General features: G+C 35.5%; 1 protein-coding gene across 4 annotated transcripts in view; it reads right to left on the bottom strand.

Moving 5' to 3' along the window:
- The window catches only part of EXOC6B (exocyst complex component 6B), a 638754-nt gene that overhangs the window by 536998 nt on the left and 80791 nt on the right, over positions 1-20965 (bottom strand). For 2 of the 4 annotated variants that reach the window (XM_066378003.1, XM_066378007.1), the window contains 4 exons: positions 20100-20147; positions 18490-18580; positions 18334-18379; positions 5995-6199 (listed from right to left, as the gene is read on the bottom strand). In XM_066378003.1, coding sequence (XP_066234100.1) covers positions 5995-6199; positions 18334-18379; positions 18490-18580; positions 20100-20147 — 390 coding nt within the window. Of the gene's footprint in view, positions 1-5994; positions 6200-18333; positions 18380-18489; positions 18618-20099; positions 20148-20965 lie in introns of all 4 variants that reach the window. The other 2 variants (XM_066378005.1, XM_066378004.1) reach the window with 1 other exon arrangement.

The raw sequence follows: 20965 nt of genomic DNA, 5'->3' as shown, positions 1-20965 counted from the left end.
ATTAGTTTAGAGATCAGGCAGTAGGCAGCAAGAATATATATTTCACAAGTCAAAAGCTTGGAGAGTCCTGTAATAGTGACATAATTGGGAAAACTGAAACCTGTAATAAATGAAAAGGCACACCATGTATCTACTGTAGCTCTATGGGTGAATGGACTTTCTGCTTTTAGCAAGGTATTATTACATAAAGAAGATGAGCATAGAAAAGAATCGGCTGATTTAAAAACTGAACTTAGAGGGAACAAAAGTACAGAAACTCACGCCTTAGAAGATTACAGAGGTAAACAAACACAGAACATAAACACTAAGAGAAAAGAAAGGTAAAAAATTTAAGGAAGTAAGTCCCACGAAGACTTCTAGTTGACCTAGTGACTCAATCCTGAGGCAAAGATAAGATTCATGTATGATCTTCCCACTCACTATTTCATATAGTTCCAAAACAGAGCCATTAAAGTAAGAAAGTGACATAAGGCAAGGGCTACACCATCTTACCTCCACCATCTCTCCAAACAAGAAAGAAGAAAAAAAATTTTCTGAAAATTGTGTTTAGAATAGAATCTGTTGGAAAGAAACAGATTAAAGGCCTACTAAAGCTTTGAGGTAACTATAATCCCGAGAACATATAAATCTAGACTAAATAAACCTTGACTATTCATAGCTTTTTTTTTTTTTGTATTTTTCTGAAGCTGGAAACGGGGAGAGACAGTCAGACAGACTCCCGCATGCGCCCCGACCGGGATCCACCCGGCACGCCCACCAGGGGCGACGCTCTGCCCCTCCGGGGGCGTCGCTTTGCTGCGACCAGAGCCACTCTAGCGCCTGGGGCAGAGGCCAAGGAGCCATCCCCAGTGCCCGGGCCATCTTTGCTCCAATGGAGCCTTGGCTGCGGGAGGGGAAGAGAGAGACAGAGAGGAAGGAGGGGGTGGGAGGTGGAGAAGCAAATGGGCGCTTCTCCTATGTGCCCTGGCCGGGAATCGAACCCAGGTCCCCTGCACGCCAGGCCAACGCTCTACCGCTGAGCTAACCGGCCAGGGCTATTCATAGCTTTAAAACAACTTCCAGCCTGACTTGTGGTGGTGCAGTGGATAGAGTATCAACCTGGTACGCTGAGGTCGCCAGTTGAAAACCCTAGGCTTGCCCGGTCAAGGAAAATATGGGAGTTGATGCTTCCTGCTCCTCCTCTTCTCTCTCTCTCTCTCTCTCTCTCTCTCTGCCTCTTTTCTCTAAAATGAATAAATAAATAATTTTTAATAAAAAAAAAACACAACAAAACTTCCAGACCCCCTTACCTTGCAGGAGCAGAAAGCAGGTGGAGAAAAGGAGGAAAGGAGGGTGGGAAGGAAGAAAAGAAGGGGAGAGGGAGGAAAAGAAAGAGGGAAGGAGGGACGGAGGGAGGGACAAAGAGAGGGACAGAAAGGGAGGGAGAGAGTTGAAATATAAATGTAGATGTACAGAGAGAGAGAGAAGAGAGAAATCGAAGGAAGGTATATTTGACTTCAGAAGTGTAACAATAAATAAAAGACAAAGAAAACCTGGGTGCAGCAAGGAGCCCAGGAGAACAATAAGCAAGGAGTCAACATCTGAGCAAGAAGTGCCCCCACTACCAAGGCAGAAGGATTTCCCAATGCTGGCCCATAAGGATTACATAATTTGCTACGAAGCAGAGAATACCGTGTGTCTCCCATTATTTCCTTTTCTACATGGGAGTTTTCTAGTTACTCTATTCATGTTTCTTCCTTGTATATCATAGGTGGGATGGGACACAAGTCCAGATAACTTGTCATCCCAATTCTTGATCAGCAGCCCTTGAAGAAACATATATGGATCTAATCTGATGGAGAATGTTCAGCATCTCTGGAAGATACTAGACTTTGAAATGAATGTAGCAACTGGATGGGATATTGGGTTACCTCTCTTAGGGAAAGGGCAAGTGTGTTCTATGAGTGAGAGGAAGAGTGAAGAGATATTTGATAACCAGAAGAGTAAACTATCCAGAGACTAGATATTATTCATCAAACCTGTGTCCTTCTCCTCTTAGAAACAGTGAGATTGCCTTTCCTAGACTCCCCTGCAGGTCAATATGCCCAGGTAATTACATTCTGGCCAATGAAATGTGAGTAGAAGTGATAATGTGCTACATTTCATGCCTCGCCCTTAAAATCCCTCCCTAATGCAATAGTCCTTGGTCTTACCCTTCTGCAGCAATCTTCAAAGCCATTAAAGATGGCACAGGCAACATAATGGAAAGAGCTCCTAAGTCACTATTGTGAAGAAAACCATCAGAAACATCATATTGGGCTTGACATAAGTGAGAAATAAACCATTTCCTCTCTTTTTCCAACATCCATGAATTCAAACAAAAATTTATTGAACACTATCTACAAAGTAAGTGGTAGTTTCTCTCCCATCTACTTCTCTTACCTTTTAGGTACTATAGAAGATCTAAAAATGTTCATGTATCTTGCCCTAGCCAGTGGCACAGTGGATAGTTATCCCAAATGCCAAGGTCACTGGCTTAATCCTGGGGTCACCGGTTCGACCTCAAAGTCACCAGTTCAAGCCACAGGGCACGGATGAGAAGCAATCAATGAGTATACAACTGTGTAGAATGAGTGGACGCTTCTTTCTCTTTTTCTCTCACTCTTCCCTCCCCCCACTGCAAGTCAATGGAAAAATACTATTAAGGTATCTTTACTCAAAGATCTTTTATATACTATAGCACAGGATAATAATATATGCAAAAAAAAAGCTATAATGAGATAAATTTTTATTGGCAGAATGAAGAGTTATCAGTTAAAAGTTCTGAACTCAAAAAAGGTTTCTTCATCATTTCTTTATGTGACAAAAGTATAGCTAATAGTTTACGCAGATAGAGGGCGACCGCAGACAATTCACCTCAATCTAATCTGAATTCTACTACAGAATCTGACCTTTACAAATTATCTGAACTGGAGCAAGTCACTTCTCTGCCCTGGGCCTTAATTTCTACAAATAAATAAGGTACCAAATAATCTCACATTAAATGAGTTAATAGTCTTTATGAAATCTCTCTTTTACCAAAAAAGAAGTGACTTAAGCAGATGCCTAGGAAAAGGAACTTTAAAAAAGGAAGCGTTTGTTCATGTTCTCTTCCCATTTTTTTTATTGGATTGTTTGCTTGTTTGTTGCTGAGTTTTGTGAGTTCTTATATATTTTGGATATTAGCCCCTTATTTGAGCTGCTGTTTGAAAATATTATCTCCCATTTAGTTGGCTGTTTTGTTGTCAGTTTCTATTGCTGTGTAGAAGCTTCTTAGTTTGATGTAGTCCCATTCATTTATCTTTGCCTTTACTTCCCTTGTCTTTGGGGTCAAATGCATAAAATGTTCTCTACTGCCAAGGTCCATGAGTTTAGTACCTATGTTTTCTTCTATGTAATTTATTGTTTCAGATCTTATATTTAGGTCTTTGATCCATTTTGAATTAATTTTTGTATAAGGAGACAAACTATAATCGAGTTTCATTCTTTTGCATGTTGCTTTCCAATTTTCCCAGCACCATTTATTGAAGAGGCTTTCTTTTCTCCATTGCGTGTTTTTGACTCCTTTATCAAAGATGATTTGACTATATATCAATATATGTGGTTTTATTTCTGGGCTCTCTATTGTGTTCCATTGGTCTGTGTGTCTATTTTTCTGCCAGTACCATGCTGTTTTGATTATCGTGGCCCTGTAGTACAGTTTGAAGTCAGGTATTGTAATGCCTTCAGCTTCATTTTTTCCCCCCTGGGATTACTTTTATGGTTCTATATAAACCTGATGATTTTTTGTTCCATTTTTTTTAAAAAATGACATTGGAATTTTGATGGGAATTGCACTAAATTTGTATACAAATGGCCAACAGATATATAAAAAAAATGCTCATCTTCACTAGCTATTAGAGAAATGCAAATTGAAACTACAATAAGATACCACCTCATACCTCTAAGATTAGCTATTACAAGACAGGTAATAAGTGCTGGAGAGGCTGTGGAGAAAAAGGAACCCTCATTCACTGTTGGTGGGAATGTAAAGTAGTACAACCATTATGGAAGAAAGTATGGTGGTTCCTCAAAAAATTAAGAATAGAACTACCATATGACCCAGCAATCCCTCTACTGGTTATATACCCCCAAAACTTGAAAACATGGGTACATAAAGACAGATGTACCCCCATGTTCATCGAACATTGTTCACAGTGGTCAAGACATGGAAATAGCCGAAATGCCCTTCAATAGAGGATTGGATAAAGAAGATGTGGTACAGATATACAATGGAATACTACTCAGCCATAAGAAATGATGACATAGTATCATTTACAACAACCTGGATGGACCTTAATAACATTATACTGAGTGAAATAAGTAAATCAGAAAAAGCTAAGAACTGTATGATTCCATACATAGGTGGGACACAAAATTGAGACTCATAGACATAGATAAAAGTGCAGTGGTTACCAGAGAGAGGGGAAGGGAGGAGAGAGAAGGGGTGGTGGGAGGGGGAGGCGCTTAAAGAAACAAAATATAGGGTGACAGAAAGATGATTTGACTTTGGGTGATGGGTATATAGCATAATTGATTGTCCAAATGATGTGGAGATGTTTTCTCTAAATCTATGTACTCTGGTTGACCAATGTCATCCTGTTAAATTTAATTGCCTAAATAAATAAATGAAATAAAAAAGGAAACTTCCACAGACACTTTGTACTATACTCCTATATTTTGAAAGTTTAGGAATAATTAGTCAACAACAATAAAGACCTATAAGATACTTTCATTTCCATACTCAAAACATCACCCATCAATGCAAAAGGTGTATTTCAATAATTAATTTTGTTTCTTCACCACTAAAAAAAAAAAAAAGACAATATATCATGATTTCTACCAAGTTTATCATCAACTAGTTTTAAAGTTTCCACTTTGTAAAGTATAACAGTGACAAAATTAAAAAGAAGAAAGGGGGGAAAATATCTGCAATCCATTAGGAAAGGGATTCTCAATAGACAAATCTCATTTACAGAATCAAACAGACATTTGAAAGAAAATTACTAAGGCCAGCAGTGACTGAATATATGATCCAAATATGACCTACTCCCTCCTTCCTCACAGAATAAGAACTACAAATGACTTCAAGAACACAGTTGTATACAGAATCAAAATAAAAAAAATACTTTCCATAAATAAACAAATCCTCTATTTCTGTTGCAGGCTACATCATAAGGTATACTGCAAAATTTTAATAAAATCAATGTGACTTAAATTTCAAAAGAGCAAGTAGCACTGCAAATCATTCCTGTTCTTTTATTCATAACAACAAAAGAAATCCAGACATTACTTGTGGCTTTGGTGACTTAAAGATGAATACGGAAAAAAGTCTAAGTATTTCTAACACATTTGTTAATTTTTATAAGCTATAAATAAATCCTTTTCTATGACCACAATTCACAGTATTCCCCAGTAGCCCTTTTTCATTGACACTCAATGATAATCAGAAAAAGCAATTACAGAAAAATTCAAATCTATAACATGACAGATTGCTTAACACAGTAAATAATCAACCAAAGGTACCTGCAACACAATTTAACTCATTAACTAGAAAGAAACTTTTCAAAATCTTGGCTTCAAATTATATCCAAAGCCAGGAAAGGATGGACAGATAGATGATTGATAGATAGATAGATAGATAGATAGATAGATAGATAGATAGATAGATAGATAGATGAAAGATGATTCTTCAAAACCCCAATATAAACTATCACAATCAATCAGTATTTACTGGACATGCACAGAGCAAAATATATATATACTAGTAAATAACTCATTTCTCTGTTAAGAAAATAAAACATTTCAAAATCATAAATTCCAACCAAGATGAAAAATTTCCCTAAAATAACAAGATATAATTAAAGCTCTTAGCAAAAGAATTTAACAAAACACTTGCAAAGTCATTGGCCAACCTATCATAAACCCAAGACCTACTTGCTTCATGGCAGTCTCTCCAATTTTGTCTGAATGTTTGCGGATGCTTTCCAGAAAGTCTTTGAGATCAGACATAGAGACATCTTTAATTTCTTCTCGAAGCTTTGGGATGTTATCCACCATCACCTTGCAGAATCGATAGTGGCTTACTTGAGGCAGATAGGTATGCTCTAGATGTTCCAGAGTTTTCAGTGCAGGATAATGCCTATAAAAGGAATTGTATCACCTTTAGCTCAACTCAGTCTGCTTTCGGGTCACAGATACATTCCTTGGCCAAAATTTCTAGCCTGAATAAATTTTCACTGTGCATTAAGACATATCCAGTATTAAGATTTATTAAAAACATCAATGGAAAATCTCAAATTATTAACAATTAATATATGCACTAAAAGACAAGTAATTTATAATAAAAATACTTTCCTCTTTTCTTTTTTTAATTTCATTAAAAGAGTTTTTAAAGCAATGATTATAACAATGCATTGCTGATTCTGTTAAATACACAGATATAATATACATGACAAAATAATACAAAGAGGAAGGAAGAAATGAAGCTAAGATAAAGCAAATCTGCTACTATATTACACCAAAATTGTATCACCAATGACTTCAAGTACACTGTAATAAATTATGATGCAGATTATAATCCACACAGGAGCCCTAAGAAAATAACTCCAAAAAGTAATCACTAAAACAATTAACAGAGGTATTTTAAAATAGTATGGTAAAATTTATTTAACACAAAAAAGGGAGAAAGTAAAAATAAGAACAAAAATAGACATGAAAACATAGAAAACAAAAGAGCAAAATTTAACCATATCTATGATTATATACACTCCAATCAAAAAGCAGACACTGTCAGAAAAGATTTTAAAAGTATGGTTAGAATGAATATATGTTGTCCACAAGAAACATTTTAAATTCAAAGATACAAATAGGTTATAAAGTAGAAAACAGAATAAGATATATTGTGCAAAAAGTAATCCAAAAAAATGCTTAAATAGTTATGTTACTATAAGATAAAATAGATTTTAAGACAATAAATATTGTTGTTAATTCAGAAAAACATCTCAAAACTATAAAGGGACAATATTTATCTGATAGGGAGGGAAGCTTCGATAGGCATAAGAGAATGATAAAAGTGACTAGATAAAAACAAAATAAGTTATACATAAAAAGAACATAATAAGAATAAAGAGGAAAGAGGAAACAATCGGGTAAAGATTATTTGCAACATATATGCTTGAGGTTTGTTTGCATTTTTTTTAAAGCAATGAACAAAGTAAAGTCTCAAAAAAATGAAAAAGAATAAAGGCCAACAAATGAAAACAGAAGTTGAACTTATATTTGAAGAAATCCCAATAAAAAACATAATTTCGTCATTCAAACTACCAAAAAAGATCATGTATTATTTTCAGTGGTTTCAATAAATGATCCTTCACAGCCTGCTAGTAAACAAATTTGTATTAATGATACGAGTTTTCCAAAAAAAATCTTCATTGCATTTCCAAAAAAACAAAGATAGCTATACAGAACATGCCTAAGCTTCTTGAATTAGTTATATTTATTAATAAATAGAAAACTAATCTAGGTGTCTAATAACAAGGAACTAACACATTATGGTATATCCATGTACTAAAAGACTAATAAAATAGTAAAAATTTTACAATACCATTGTATAAAAATTATTTCAAAAACAAAACTTACAAACATAATCATAATATTTTTCAATTAACATGTATACATGTATAGATTATAAATCTATATGCATGAATGAGCTATATATCATTAAATATACCCACACATGAGTACATAGAAAAATAACTAGAAAAATATTTATAAAAATGTTAACCATGATTTTTTTCCCTTTAGATAGTAACATAATGGTTGATAATTTACTTGTTTTTTAATTTCCTAATTTCCAATAATATATTAGTATAGGAAAAACTCAGTTCCTAATAAATAAAGGACTTATAGCCCTATTTTAGATTTTAAGAGTGAATTTCACAGTGGATACTTAATCTCTTCTTGCTCAAATACATTTAGTACCACAAACACTAAAGACTAGAGATTGGTTTTACTTGTTTTATTTTTTGTTGTTACTGTTTTTCCTTCATGTGTTCCAAAAATCAAAAAGTTAGTCCAAATATATGGAGGGAAGAAAGGTTTGTTTCTTCTAAGTTTAGAAATAAAAATACAAATACAGTTTAATCTGAACTGGTTGCTTTTATTAAAATTTTAGAATCAAAAACAATGCAATTCACATGGTTTAGTATAAATAGAATGCTGTTTATAGTACAATTAGGTATGAAGAGTTATGTGCAATAAAATGCAATTCCTCTAGAGAGAAAATTTAGAATGAATAGAAAGCCAGAAATTAAGCCAAAAAGATAAACACACTTTGGGGTTTAGTTATATTTTGGAACATTGTTTATAGAATGAGAAAAATCTAACAATGTTGCCTGCAGACACAAGGCACATTCACTGATGAGACACATGGCTGCATGCCGAAAACATCTGGTCTGTCAAATAACTCCACATTTTTCAAGACTAATTAGTAGCAAACCCAGTGATTCCAGGCAACAAAGAATGTCACCTTATTTCCCTATTGTCTTTTTTCTACCATATTCATGTTCCCACTATTACAGACCAAAAAGATTATTCAAATTTCTGATGTATTTCAAGTATCAGTGACAGGTTAAAGAATGACAGCCAATTAAATACCTGTATAAGAGGCACCAAAAGAAAAAAACCCTATTTCCTATAGCCATGGAAATCTAAAACAAGATTTTGACATTACTTTTGACAATCTATAAACATTATTAAAATAGAATAAAAAACGAAATTCTAAAGTTTTATTTGCATGTGTGCTAGCTGTCCTCCTCTTCCACTCATGCAGGCTCTTTAATAGTGATGTGAGAAGAAATAAAATAAAAGTAGGGAATAAACAGAAAGGTGGCAGGAAAGGAGATCTAAAAAATCCCATGAGGTGGATAACTAAGGTCAGACATGGTTGAATGTGGAGAACTAAAGTCAGACATGGTTGAATGTGGAGAACTACGGTCAGACATGGTTGAATGTGAAGAACTAAAGTCAGACATGGTTGAATGTGGAGAACTACGGTCAGACATGGTTGAATGTGGAGAACTACGGTCAGACATGGTTGAATGTGGAGAACTAAAGTCAGACATGGTTGAATGTGGAGAACTAAGGTCAGACATGGTTGAATGTGGAGAACTACGGTCAGACATGGTTGAATGTGGAGAACTACGGTCAGACATGGTTGAATGTGGAGAACTACGGTCAGACATGATTGAATGTGGAGAACTAAAGTCAGACATGGTTGAATGTGGAGAACTAAGGTCAGACGTGGTTGAATGTGGAGAACTAAGGTCAGACGTGGTTGAATGTGGAGAACTAAGGTCAGACATGGTTGAATGCTATGGTGAGAAGAGAAAGGTTGATTCCAGGCAAATTTAATTTTGGTACTTTCTTGCCATCGTAACTTTAAAAACCATTTTCACAAAATGGTTTTTAAAATTCTAATATGTGATCTTTTAAAGCAGATTACAACTACCCATGTGAAATTTTTTAAAATTCAAAGTATGATAAGAATATGAAATAAAATCTTTCACTACAAGAAATATTAGTGCCTTTCCTAATGAAAAAGCATCATTAACAAATATTTAATCCCTTCTATGAGTTAAAGATAGAAAGGTGGTCAGATATTCTTCCCTGGGAAGAAAACCTAGTAGTATAATTAGTAATTACAGCTTTAAAAAATAACTACGCTTCCAGCCATGAAGGAGTAACAAGAAACAGACATGAATCCTCATTTTTTAAAAGTAGAATATTGGCTAAAATATATAAAACAATTGTTTTCAGATAGTGGACATGAGGTAACAGAAAACTCTAATCTCTGAAAAAAGAAACAAAGAAGGTAACTTTAATAATTATCTGCATTATCTTCTGAAGGTGATTGCTAGATCACAAAAAGAGTCAGAAAAACCCCAAACAGGACCCAGCAGCATAGCAACACTAGAGTCAGAGACAAGAGGTTTAGGGAAGCTGATGACCCTTGAGGCTGTACAGCAGAATTAAAAAAAAAAGGTGGGGGGAGCAATGCAGAAAAGAACTACAGAAAACTACACAGGGGTTCCCTTGAGTCTTTAGTGAGTACTAGACCAAGCGTAGGAAAACTAAGATTCCACACAGGCAGGCAAAGAGAAGAAAAGGAGGCGAAGGGAAGAGGAAAGGAAGGGAGAGGCAGACATATAACATGGAGATGGAAGATAAGCACTTCCACGAGCTCAGACAAGGCAGAAAAATAACTGAAAAGCCAAAGTGAAGATTCCTTGGGGATTCCTGAGTTATTCAGCAAATGAATACTACTCTGAAATACCCCTAAAATGAAGGTGGGACTAACAAAGCTTAAAAATGAGGTTTAAACAAATCTGCAAACAACTAAACTATCTGCCAAAACAAAGATCAACATTCTCTAAGAAAAATTAAAAATCCAGACACTCAACAATATAATGTCAATTATTAAATCAAAAATTACAAAACACGTTAAGAACAAAAAACAGAACAAAACAAAAACCTGACATATAACTAGGAAAAATGAAAGCAGTCTGCAGAAAGAGATCCAGTGCCAAAAGTAACAGAACTAGCAAAGAAGTACATGAAAACAGATAGTAGAGCTATGTGCATGTATTTAAGGAAACAAAAACAATTAAATATAAAAAATGGAACTCCTAAATATAAAAAATATATTTTCTGAAATGAAAATTTCATTGGATGGGATTAAAAGAAAATAAGACAATGCAAAAGACAGAGAACAGTGGATCTGACCACAGCAATAAAATCTATACTACATAAAGCACACAGAGAAAAAGAGAGGGAAGAACAGAATAGATCCTCTATTCCAACATAGATGTAAATTAAGTCCCAGAATGAGGATGGGAAAAGGAGAGGAAAAAATGTTTGAAAAAAAATAGTATCTGAACATTTTCCAGATTTTGTGAACCACAAATCCAAGAAGCTTAACAAACCACAAGTGGGATAAATACACACGCATGTATGCATGCGCATGTATTTACACTAAAGTGCATCAGAATCAAATTGCTGAGAACAAATAATAATGATAAAGCTTTTAAAACAGATGGAGAAATGACACATTATGTACAAACAAAAGTAAGACTGTACACAGACCTCTCCTCAGAAACTACATGAGCCAAAAGTCAAAGAAATCACATTATAAGAATTAATTAATCCATTAACCTAGACTTCTATAGCCATCAAAAATATTTTTCAAAAATAAAGGTGAGCCTGACCAGGCGGTGGCACAAGGATAGAGCGTCAGACTGGGATGCGGAAGACCCAGGTTCAAGACCCCGAGGTTGCCAGCTTGAGTGTGGGCTCATCTGGTTTGAGCAAAAATTCACCAGATTGGACCCAAGGTCTCTGGCTCAAACAAGGGGTTACTCAGTCCACTGAAGGCCCGCGGTCAAGGCATATATGAGAAAGCAATCAATGAACAACTAAGGTGTCGCAATGCGCAACAAAAAACTAATGATTGATGCTTCTCATCTCTCCGTTCCTGTCTGTCTGTCCCTGTCTATCCCTCACTCTGACTCTCTCTCTGTCTCTGTAAAAAAATAAAATTAAATTAAATTAAAAAATGAAGGTGAACAATGAGATACTATTTCATACCCTCCGAGATAGCCATAATCAAAAGATAAACAATAATAAGTATTAACTAGGATGTGTAGAAATTGACATCTTTATATACTAGAGACAGGAGGGTAAAAAAAACTATTTGGCACTTCCTCAAATGATTAAACATAGAGTTAAAACAATCTAGCAATTCTATTCCTAGGTATATAATCAAGAAAAATGATAACGTATCTCCACACAAAAAACTGTAAACAGAAATTCATAGCCAAATTCATAAAAACCAAAAAGTGAAAACAAGCAAATGTTCAACTGATGAACAGAGAAATAGAATGTGATATATTCCTATATATTTTCCTTGTCCAATTTATTTATTTATTTTTTCTCTTTATTGAGGAGATTTGTCTTGGGGTGGTGAACAAACAATACAGTGATCAGGTACACACAGTGTTGTGCACCTGCAACCTGTATAACTTTGTACCAGAGTCACCCCAGTAAATCCTGTAATGCAATAAAAAAATAAAGAACTGGTATACACTACAACATGAATGAACCTTAAAAACATTATTTTAATTGAAAAAAGCAAATCAGAAAGAACCACATATTATATTGTTCCATTTATATGAAATTCCAGAATAGATAACTGTACAGAGACAGAAAGTCAATTAGTGGTTCCCAATAGCTGGAAAGAGGACAGGGATCAGAGAGGATTGAGTAGTGACAGCTAAGAAGCTTGAAGTATCTTTTGGAAAGAACAAAAACATTCTAAAATTGACAGCAGTGATGGTTGCACAACTCTGTGGACATATTAAAACCACCGAATTGTGCATTTTAAATGGATGAAAATGGATGAACTGAATATGAATTACATGTCAAAAAAGCTGTTAAAATATTTTAGACAGGCACTGGCCAGATAGCTCAGTTGGTCACAGTGTTGTCCAGTACACCAGGGTTGCAGGTTCCATCCCAGACAGGGCACATATAAGAATCAACCAATGGTTGCATAAGTAAGTGAGACAACAAATCGATGCTTCTTTCCTTAAAATCAATAAATAATTTTTTTTTTCCTGAAGCTGGAAACGGGGAGAGACAGTCAGACAGACTCCCGCATGCACCTGACCGGGATCCACCTGGCATGCCCACCAGGGGTGACGCTCTGCCCACCAGGGGGCGATGCTCTGCCCCTCCGGGGCGTCGCTCTGCCGCGACCAGAGCCATTCTAGCGCCTGGGGCAGAGGCCAAGGAGCCATCCCCAGCACCCGGGCCATCTTTGCTCCAATGGAGCCTTGGCTGCGGGAGGGGAAGAGAGAGACAGAGAGGAAGGAGGGGGGTGGAGAAGCAAATGGGCGCTTCTCCTATGTGCCCTGGCCGGGAATCAAACCCGGGTCCCCCGCACGCCAGGCCGACGCTCTACCACTGAGCCAACCGGCCAGGGCCAATAAATAAATATTTTTAAAATATTTTAGGCCCTGGCCGGTTGGCTCAGCAGTAGAGCATCAGTCTGGCGTGGGGAAGTCTGTGTTCAAATCCCAGTCAGGGAACACAGGAGAAGCAACCATCTGCTTCTCCACCTCTCCTCCTCCCTTTCTCTCTCTCTCTTTCTCTCTTCCCTTCCCACAGCCAAGGCTCAAATGGTTTGAGCAAATTTGGCTCCAAGAGCTAAGGATGGCTCCATGGCCTTGCCTCAGGAGGTAAAGTAGCTTGGTTGCCAACCAACAGAGCAACATCCCAGATTGGCAGAGCATTGTCCCATAGAGGGCTTGCCGGGTGGATCCAGGTTGGGGCACCTGTGGGAGTCTGTCTCTCTGCCTCCCCACCTCCCACTTAATGAAAAAATACACATATATTTTAGACAAAAATTTTAAGAGACAATATAAAGATTAAACAAAAAGAAAGCAGCAAGGGCTACATTAATACAAAACATATATTTTAGAAAAAGGAACATAACCAGGGATAAAGAGGAATCTTCCCATAATAAATGGGTTATTTCATCAGGAAGATATATCAATGTTAAATGTGTATGCATCAAAAAAGAGAGCTTCAAAATACACATAGCAAGAACTCAAAGAACAGAAAGAAGACATATGTAAATCCACAATCATTATAAGCAATTTCAATACTGCGCTGTGAACAATTGACAAATACAAAATTATTAGTATATAGAAAACCTGAATAACACTATCAACCAAGTGTACTGAATAACAGTTTCAAAATGCTCTACTTAACAGAATATACATTATTTTTTAAGTATACACGACTTTTTCACCAAAACAGACCAAATGATGTGTGTAAAACAAGTCTCAACAAACATAAAACTTTGAAATCATACATGTACATTTGTGAACACAATGAACTAAAATTACAAATAAATATTGAAAATTTGGAAAATCTCAATATTTGGAAATTAACTATTTCACTATAATTACTGAATTAAATTTTAAAAATCACAAGAGAAATTAGAAAATATTTGAAAAAAAACACCATAATAAAACATGTAAGATTCAGTCAAAGCACTACTTAAAGAGAAATGTACACTTTCAAATTGCAACAATAGAAAAGAAATAACCAAAATCCATGCTCTAGGCCTCCACATTAAAAAGCCAGAAAAAGAGCAAATTAAACTGCAAGTAGGCAAGAGAAAGGAAATACTAACGATAATAGCAGAGATCAATAAAATAGACAACAGAAAGACAACTAGAAAAGACTCAATAAGACCTCAAAGTACTTCTTGAAAAAAATTACTACTAAAAGTGATAAACCTCTAGCGAGAATAATCAGAGAGGGAGGCAGAGATAAATCAGAAAAAACAGGTATTAAACTTATCAGGGTGATCACTTCATAAAGTATATAAATGTCTATCACTTTGTTAGACACCTAAAACTAATATAATATTGTATGTCAACTGTAATTGAAAAAATAATTAAAAAAAAAAGAGAAACAGAAAAGATCAAAGTATAAGCAATAAAAGAGCAAGTATCACTATAGTTTCTACACATGACAAAATAAGGGAATATCGTGACAATTTTTACTAATAAATTCAACAGCTTGGATGACATGGACAAACTACTTGAAAAACACAAATAAGCATAATTTACTCAAGAAACAAAAATGCAAGCAGCTCAGTACTGATTTCTTAAATTAAATTTGTTTTAAAAACAAATACCCTTGTCCAAATGCCTTCACAGGTAGATTCTACTAAATATTTAAGAAAGACAATTCCAACATTATATAAATTCTTCCAGAAAGTCAAAGAGAGAATACTTTGCAACTCATTCTATGAGGCCAGCATTAATCTGACATCAAAATCAGATAAAGATATTACAAAAAAAATAATATAGACAAACATTCCTCATGAACATAGATGCAAAATCCTCAACAAAATTTTAGCATATCAGGCCCTGGCTGGTTGGCTCAGTGGTAGAGCGTCGGCCTGGCGTGCAGAAGTCCCGGGTTTGATTCCCGGCCAGGGCACACAGGAGAGGTGCCCATCTGCTTCTCCACCCTTCCCCCTCTCCTTCCTCTCTGTCTCTCTCTTACCCTCCCGCAGCCGAGGCTCCATTGGAGCAAAAGATGGCCGGGGTGCTGGGGATGGCTCCTTGGCCTCTGTCCCAGGCGCTAGAGTGGCTCTGGTCGCGACAGAGCGACGCCCAGGATGAGTAGAGCATCGCCCCCTGGTGGGCGTGCCAGGGTGGATCCCGGTGGGGCACATGCGGGAGTCTGTCTGTATATGTGTGTGTGTATATATATATATATATATATATATATATATATATATATGATCAACTCAACTGACATAGAAAAAGCATTTGACAAAAACAATTTTCATTCCTAACAGAAACTTTCAACAACCAAAAACAGAAGGAAACTTCCTCAATCACATAGATGGCATGTACAAAAATAGCTATACCTAACATCTCACTTAATTGTGAAGTGCTTTTTACCCTAAAATCAGAAAGAGGGCAAAGATATCCACTCTCACTACTTCTATTCAACACTACTAGAAGTGCTAGCCAGTTCAATAAGACAAGAAAAATAAACCAAAAAGAAACCATCTCTATTGGAAAGAAATACAAACTGTCTTTATTTACAAACAAGATGATCATCTACACAGAAAATACAGTAGAATATTAAGAGAAAACTGAAAACTCCATAGAAATGACAGGAATGACCCCAGACCTACTGAATTAGAATCTACATTTAACAAATCCCCATGTAATTTGTAAACATAACATTTGAAGAGAACTGTTCTCAAGAAACCTTGAATGTAGGCCTGAAGAGACATGAACTAGGGCATTTACTGCACCTTTGTCTGCATAACAAATAGGAAACATACCAAAATGTTTCTCATAGTATCAGTCAGATCGGTCATCCTGTAGTAACAACGATCTCAAAAATCTTAGTAGCTTAAAACAAAGATTTATAACTTACTCATATTATACATCCATAGCAGTTTGGCAGGGAAGCTCTGTTCATTACAAATACTCAGAAATTCAATATCATCTTGCAAGTTATCATTTTTCATGACTAACGGAAAATAGAACTCTAGAGGCACTTGCACAGAAAATTAACTGCTAAGTCTAAAAATAAAACGCATCACTTATGCTCACATCTTACCAGCCCGAAAGAGTCACACGGTTCAAGGGAACCCAGGAAATATCCTACTATGTGCCAAAAGAAGGTTCAGCTAGAAAAATATTGGTGAACGGCACTATGACAACTACTAGAACTATGAGAGGAAATGTGAATTATTCATATAATGGACTACTATACAGAGTTTAAAGAAAATGAACTAGATCTACATATATAAATAAAGAAAATCAGTCCTACTAGTATGATTACTAGTAGTAAGCCCCATAAGAGCAGGTATTTTTGTTTGCTTTCATCAAAGCTATATCCCTGCCACCAAGAGCAATGCCTAGCATACATTAGGTACTAAATTCATTTTCTGTTGAATGAATAAATAAATGAATCTCAAAAAAATGAGAACTAATAATCATTCATGTAAATATTTTTAAAAATACAAAATATTACAATAATTTATACATATTAAAAGCATGGACCAAAAGGACACTCATCAAATTTATGATACTGGTTTCTGCAGGGGAGTAGGAGAAGAAGTAGGATAGAGAAAAGGTAGGTAAGTTTTATCTGTAATTTTTAAAATGTGTATCTTTTCCTCCTTCTGTCCAAATATATATATATATATATATATATATATATATATATATATATATATATATGATACAGTCATCCCTCGCCATATCGCGGTTCACTTTTCACTGTCTCACTGTATCATGGGTTTTTAAATTGTATGTATCTAATTTTGTATCGCAAATTTTTTACTATATTGTGGGACTTTGCGATATATAGGTATTTTTATATACAAATATTGATCAACTTATGACCTATGCAACTTACGACCATTCGACTTTAGGACCACAATCGCTAGCCACGACTGCTCCGCGTCTGGCATTGCAAGCGTTGCCCAGTTGGGCATATGACAGTGCAACCAGCTTCCAGCAGCACTACCATCTCCGGTGCACCATTTCAACTGTTATCCCAGACTCGGTACAGCAATTTGTGTTTTGTGTCTTGGATATTTTTCATCAAACCCCTCCCAAGATGTCTACCAAGAGGAAATTGTCTTTGCAAATATTAAACCAGTTGTACTGGTAATACAGTGTTTTACTTAAACCTGATGAATGTAAAAATAAGAAACAAAATGGTGTAGAGATGATACAAATGGCATAAAATGAACAGAGAAAATTATGATATATAACAGTAATGAAAGAAAATTATGATAAAATATGACTTAAAGATTTTTATAGCATCATTTCACAGTACTGTACATATAGCCTACTCAACTTATGACCAAATCGTGTTACAATCGGTCTGTCGGAACCAATCATAGTCGTAAGTCGAGCACTAGCTGTATTTATTCTTTTTTTTTTTTTTTTTTTTTTTTTTTTTCATTTTTCTGAAGCTGGAAACAGGGAGAGACAGTCAGACAGACTCCCGCATGCGCCCGACCGGGATCCACCCGGCACGCCCACCAGGGGCGACGCTCTGCCCACCAGGGGGCGATGCTCTGCCCATCCTGGGCGTCGCCATGTTGCGACCAGAGCCACTCTAGCGCCTGAGGCAGAGGCCACAGAGCCATCCCCAGCGCCCGGGCCATCTTTGCTCCAATGGAGCCTTTGGCTGCGGGAGGGGAAGAGAGAGACAGAGAGGAAAGCGCGGCGGAGAGGTGGAGAAGCAAATGGGCGCTTCTCCTGTGTGCCCTGGCCGGGAATCGAACCCGGGTCCTCCGCACGCTAGGCCGACGTGTATTTATTATCTTAATTATTTAGAAAGTTTTTAAGAGCATAAGAAGTGTTTATAAGAGTGTGGGAAAGGTTTATAAGAGTGTGGGGAGGATTTATAAAGCCTTAAAATATATATAAATAATAAAATAAATACAAGGTTGCTACTTTGAGAATTTTTGTCTATCACAGGGGTTCTGGAACCTAGACCCTGGCGATAGATGAGGGACCACTGTATAGATTTACATACATGTCAATCAAAATGGAAAAACTATTACTATCTGTTAATTCAGAGAAAGCATACAAGTTTTTTTTATTCTTTGTAATTTAAAACTTTACGAAAAGATGGTTAGGAAAAACATCTTACCTTTTAGTTTTCATCTGGTCCCTCAGTTTGCTATACATCTCCAGGACTTGAAAAAGAAAGGGGGGAAGAGCAAACAAGCATTATTTAGAGAAAGTGAAAGACTAATTAAAGCTAAAAGAATTGCATCAAAAATCCTATCCATTTCCAGTTCCTCACCTGGAAGACACAGCATTAATTTATCAACAGTGGCAGAAATATTTCTCTGTTGTAGTCGACACTGCTTCAGCTCTTCCATTGCTATTACCAGCTTGGCAAGAGGGGAAAAAACTGAATTATGCCAATAGCTGTAAATAAAAAGCTTTCAGTCACATTTTTCCACCCTGTGTTCAATTCATCAGAAAATCCCAGACAGTTTCTTAGTAAGACCTGCCAAGTGGACTTAAAGAACTGCCTTTCTCAACCAGTAAAACATTCCTGCATGGTGTCCTACTAATTCCTCAGGGTACATACTATACAAGGAAAGGCTAGGTAAAATAAAGTCCTAAAATTCAGAGGCTATCCAGGCGAAAATAAAAAATGTTCAGATTTTCTCCAAACTGTATTCAGATTCTTCATGAATTATGGTTTCATCACTCTTAGAAGTTGTGCTTTTTGAAAAATTACAGTTTAGTTAAGAATAACTTACTTTTCTTCCCATAGCTGTTTTAAAAGTTTTGATCTGAAGTCATACCATAAAAAAACTAAAAGAAACTACATCTCTGCATAATTTAAAGTATGTAACAAACTTTCAAAAAGCACTAATCTATTTATATAGCCTCTTGTAGTACTTCCATACCAATATCTAAAAATATTATCTGCTTAGATACCATGCAAAAAAGAACAAAAGAGAATAACCCGTTAGGTCACTAATAAAACAATCAAGAGCTCCTCTTAAAGATTATTAAAATTAATAAATCAGGCAATAAGAAAGGCACATGATACAGGGAACAGAAATGGACTACATACAAGTCAGGAAACAAGTTTTAGCCAGTCTTCCCATTTACTATGTAAACTTTGGCAAATCATCTGTTTTAGTTTCCTCATCAATAAAATACTGATAATACCTTGTCTTGACTTTATCAAAGTCTGCAATGAGGATCAAGTGAGAAAATAGATAGAAAATAATCTTGTAAACTATAATAATTTAAATGATGAGTATATCAATGAATGAAATCAATGATTCATTGTTTTAAACAAGTATATATTTACGCAACATCTCCTTTGTTCCAGTCATTATTTAGACAGGTAGAAGGGATATAGCAATAAAACAAAAATTCCTGACCTCATGGAGCTTGATTTCTAATGGAAGAAGACAGACAAAAAAAAAAAAAATGTCTAAGTAAATATATATAATATGAAAGCATGATAAACACAATGGAGAAAAATAAAGCTTAGAAAGATAAAAATAATACAGGGGGTTGAAAGTGAAACTGCAATTTCAAACAAGGTGGTTAGAAAATGCCTCATTAAGGAGCTAACAAAACAGAAAGCTGAAGTAGGTAAATATTGTCAAAAAAGCATCCCAGGAGGAGGGAACAGCACTGTCCTTGTGATGACTATCCAAGTAATTTAAAAATCACAGCCAAGAAAGGCTATATCATCTCTTATTAAGCTTTCTAGTGGCTGTATTCACTTAATTCAGATAAACATTAGAAGAAGCAACAATAATATCCAAATTCCTCCAATATACTGTTTATGTCTTACAAGCCACTAAATCAAGAACACAGTCATCAAAGGAGAATGACAGAAAACAGAAAAGGGTTTTTCAAAAGTTAAACTGGCCTTACTTCCTTTCCCTCATGTTGTAGTTTTCTATTAGTATCCGTCACTTGATTCTGTGGAGAGAAGACAATTTAAACTCATAAAAACAAATATTTAGATAATAGTTGGATAAGATCAAAATTTACAACAAAAAGACTAAGTGAAGATATGTATTCAGATAGTTTCAATATTCTACCATATTTTAGCTTAGTGGTATCTTCCTGTGTTTAAATTATACCAACTTTTCTACTAAATGTTGCATGAACTTTTCAACAATGAAAAGAAAAATTTACTAAGAGGTATGTTCCGTTTTGAATACTCCAAATGATACTATAACAAACTAAACATTGTTTTTTTAATTTTGAAAGATAAAAACAGAAGAAATAACCCACAAAGATTCTTACCATCTCTACTATGTGCAGAAAGAACAAATTTTATCATAGATATTCCTCACTTTACTATTGTATTCCTGGAAAACTCAGGTATAAATTGAACTTTTTAACTCAGGTCAAATTTACCCTATTTATTATCCTAACTTTAGAAAGTTTTATCTTAGTTTTTTCTGGATAATTAATTCTTAACAGTCCATAACGCTTCCATATTCCCATTTTCTAAATTAATCTCTCCATCAGATAGTCAAAACTGTCAAGAAATTATCTAGAGTTCATAATTTAAAGAAACTGGCACTACTTTTTGGGTACCTACCTTTGAATATTCAAGTGATATAAATATAAGTACATAGAATAGTAATTTCCTCACCATCTCTGACATTATCAAAACATGAGCAATATTTACTTCTAAAGCTTTCTTTGACAGAGGCTTTCCACCCTTCCACTAGTAGCTGCCACTCCTTAGACTTTTAAGGTATTCCCTAACCCAGTATTTCCTATTT

This window comes from Saccopteryx leptura, chromosome 3 (genome assembly GCF_036850995.1).
Source record: "Saccopteryx leptura isolate mSacLep1 chromosome 3, mSacLep1_pri_phased_curated, whole genome shotgun sequence".
NCBI lineage: Eukaryota > Metazoa > Chordata > Mammalia > Chiroptera > Emballonuridae > Saccopteryx > Saccopteryx leptura.
Note: the sequence above shows the minus strand (reverse complement) of the source record. Positions and strands in the feature narration are given on the sequence as shown.